The 3,024-nt window shown below is 49.2% G+C and overlaps 1 protein-coding gene across 1 annotated transcript; it reads right to left on the bottom strand.

Annotated features, from left to right (window-relative positions):
* Positions 1-1,748: 1,748 nt before the first annotated feature.
* Positions 1,749-2,999, bottom strand: LOC104409802 (tropomyosin alpha-1 chain-like; the record flags this gene model as incomplete). Its single annotated transcript, XM_010019781.1, has 2 exons — positions 2,769-2,999; positions 1,749-1,874 (listed from the first exon to the last, which is right to left on the bottom strand). Coding segments are annotated over exons 1-2 (240 nt in total), but the record flags the coding sequence as incomplete, so codon positions are not given.
* Between the last annotated feature and the right edge of the window lie 25 nt (positions 3,000-3,024).

Raw genomic sequence — 3,024 nt, 5'->3', positions numbered from 1 at the left:
TCCTCACCCCCACTGTGTAAGGCAAGTCCACCCCAGAAGCCGGCACTCCCTCCCTTGCTCCTGTGTTTTTCCTAAGGCTTGGAACTATCCGAAATAGTAGGGCAAATACTGGGTCAACTGCAATGCCCTAGAGATACTCTGCATTGCCAAAAAAGAAAGACATCCTTAAAGCATCAGATGTATTCCATACATACCATTAAACACAGCATTTACCTCCATGAAAATAAGACAGACACTTGCCTACCCTCTACCTGAGGGACAACTGCAAATAAACTTGCTCTTAACTGGCTTCCAAATGCTGTTGCCCAGCAGAGGAAAATGGCATTGGGATTGGTATGAAGATCTTTCGTTTCCAAAAGGGACTCTGGTAGGATTTCTCCTGCCTTCATCCTAGGCGAGCTATTTCCAAATAGTCTGCATACTTTTCCTTATAAGGAATATCTCCCCTGGATCTATATGCGGTTCCTTTGAACAAGTTAAATAAACGTCCTGCTAGGAAGCTGCCTCTCATCTATGCAGCCATACACAGAAGACGACGGACATCTGATCCGCGTTTTACACAGAACCCCTCTCTCCAGTTCCTATACACACTTATGTTAAGTTCTTGAGTTCTCTTTCAAAGCTATACAACTTAATTGCCACACTGAAGTTAAAACTTTTTTATCCTTCATTCATTTTAGAAGTAAAAAAAGATAAAAGCAGCTTGTCTTTCATGCAAAGTTGGGGGCTGTTACATTTCCCCTTCTAAAAGTATCCTTCCCCCCCGCCCCGAAATACTTCATCTGTGGCAACTCCTCTTTTTATTATAGCTTTGACATTAATTTTCAAAGCTCAGTTACAGGAAAAAGATGGTCATCACTTTGGAAATACTATGCTTTCACCCAAGCCTGTAATTCAGAGCTGAGATTTACTTGGAGAGAACTGGATTGTACAGCAGCAGCCAGAGAGCTGGACCTCAACACTTGAGACAAGAAATTCACATGGTTCCATGCATGCAATACATTAAATGCATGTCAGGGGCAGACAGGTGGGTGGGATGAGGGCCTGGGAGACGCACAAGCTCTTGCATTATTACCATATAAAGTGCTGAGCTATATATATCTCCTTGCTCCCAGGATCCCTGTCCTCTGAACAGCAAGCCTAGCAAGTATCAGCTTCTAGACAACTTTCTCTCACGAGACTGAACTTTTCTTTACCAAGTGAAACAGTTCCAGTGATTTCCAGGGTAAAAGGAAACGAACAAACAATCTAGGAGAGGATCTTTAATCTCAGGGACCAGTGAGTGAGCCAAACTCATATCTAGCAGCAGGTCTAACACATGAGTCCCTAGAAACAGCTCTCTTGAAGAAATAACTAGCAGCCCTTGCTCTGCTGGATCTCCCTTTCCTGGATTTACTTGCTATTAATTCTCTGATTCTGCTTCATTATCCAGATTGTGTTGTTCCAGCCTGAGCCATTTTCCCCATCACCTGAATGGACGACCAGACCTTTACTTTCATGTCTACAGTGGCAAGCACACATGAAAAGCACAAGTTGAGTGAGCAGAAACCCAACCAAATTCCTCTGATAGTGTGCAAACCTCATGCAAGGAGGCAGTGCTGTGTTTCCCACCTCCCTGCCCAGGAGGGGCCTGGACCCTGCCCTCACCAAAGCTTTGGAGCACTGCTTGGTAGGAGTCCTGGCTGTCCTGTGCAGGAGCATGTGGTTTCTGTACTGGGAGGGTGGTGAAAGGGATGGGGGTAACTTACATCTGTGGCCTTTTTGTCAGCCAGTTCCAACTTTTCCTGTGCATCTTTAAGGGACTCGGAGTATTTGTCCAGCTCATCCTCAGTGCCCTTCAGCTTCTTTTGTAGAGCCAACAGCTCGTCCTCCAGCTGTGATACGGGTGGAACGTGGTGGAGAGGGGAGGGCAGGCAGGAAAGGTGCAGCAGGCAACGTGATCGTGCAAAGGGAGAAGTGCGAGTGCAGAAGAGACAGAAAAGGACAGACGGACAGAGAGAGAGAGAGAAGGAGAGACAGTTAGATTCTCTTTGCTTGTGGCAAGGGCACGATACCTTGGCAGCTTTCTCCTCTGCGGAGAGGAGACTATCCTCTGACTTGTGCAGCTCTTCCAGCACTTGGTCCCTTGCATCCTCCGTCACATGCAATTGCTTTTCCAATTGCACAATGTCATCCTCTAACTAGGTGCACAAGAGGAAATACAACGCACAAGTATGTTTCTCCCTGGGCTTAGAAAAGTGGGAAATAAGTTTTAAATCCCTCTCCCTTACTCCCTCCTCCTCCAGGATGTCCCAGAAATGTGCAAACCAATGTGCCTCCCTCCCACAAATAAATAAAGCCCCAGGTGTAAAGGATGGGGGTTGGAGAAGACCAGAAAAAGAAGATACGCATCTGGGAAAGGGGGCAGCTGTAATTGGACAAGTCTGCTGGGTGGTGCTGGAGGGGGTGAACACAACTTTAAGTGTCCTTTGGCAAACGGCAGCACGTCTGTCCACTGCTAACCCTGCTCGAAGGAGCCTCCCCAGCCGTGGCCCTGTGACAAAGGCACAAGCCATGCGGCTGTCCCAGGGCTCCGCTTCCCAGCTAGGGTGCTGGGGCCGGTGCGGGAAGGAATCCTGCCAGGGTGAAGCTCTGCCTTAGGTCAAGTTCTGCTACTTCGGGGGGAGGGAGCAGCATACACCAAGGTACACGAGGGAAAAAAGTAAAAAAAAAAAAAACCAAGAGAGGAGTCGCCTGGATAGACTTGTGCCCCGGCGCTCGCTGCAGACCTGCTTGCTTCTCTCCTCTGCTGCCTTCTTGTCCGCTTCGGCTTGCTCGGCTCTGTCCAAGGCGTTCTCCTTGTCCAGCTTCAGCATCTGCATCTTCTTCTTGATGGCATCCATGGCGGCGGTGGGCTAAGGCGCGTCCCCGCGCGAACTGCACCCGAAAGCAGAACTTGGGAAGTTGCGGGACAGCCCCGATGGAGTCCGAGACCCTGGCGCGGCCCCGAGGCGGTGTGGGGCTGCTCCGAGATCCGAGCGGGAC

This window comes from Nestor notabilis, unplaced genomic scaffold (genome assembly GCF_000696875.1).
Source record: "Nestor notabilis isolate BGI_N333 unplaced genomic scaffold, ASM69687v1 Scaffold34278, whole genome shotgun sequence".
Taxonomy (NCBI): domain Eukaryota; kingdom Metazoa; phylum Chordata; class Aves; order Psittaciformes; family Psittacidae; genus Nestor; species Nestor notabilis.
The sequence above is the reverse complement of the archived record's forward strand: the minus strand, read 5'-3'. Positions and strand labels throughout refer to the sequence as shown.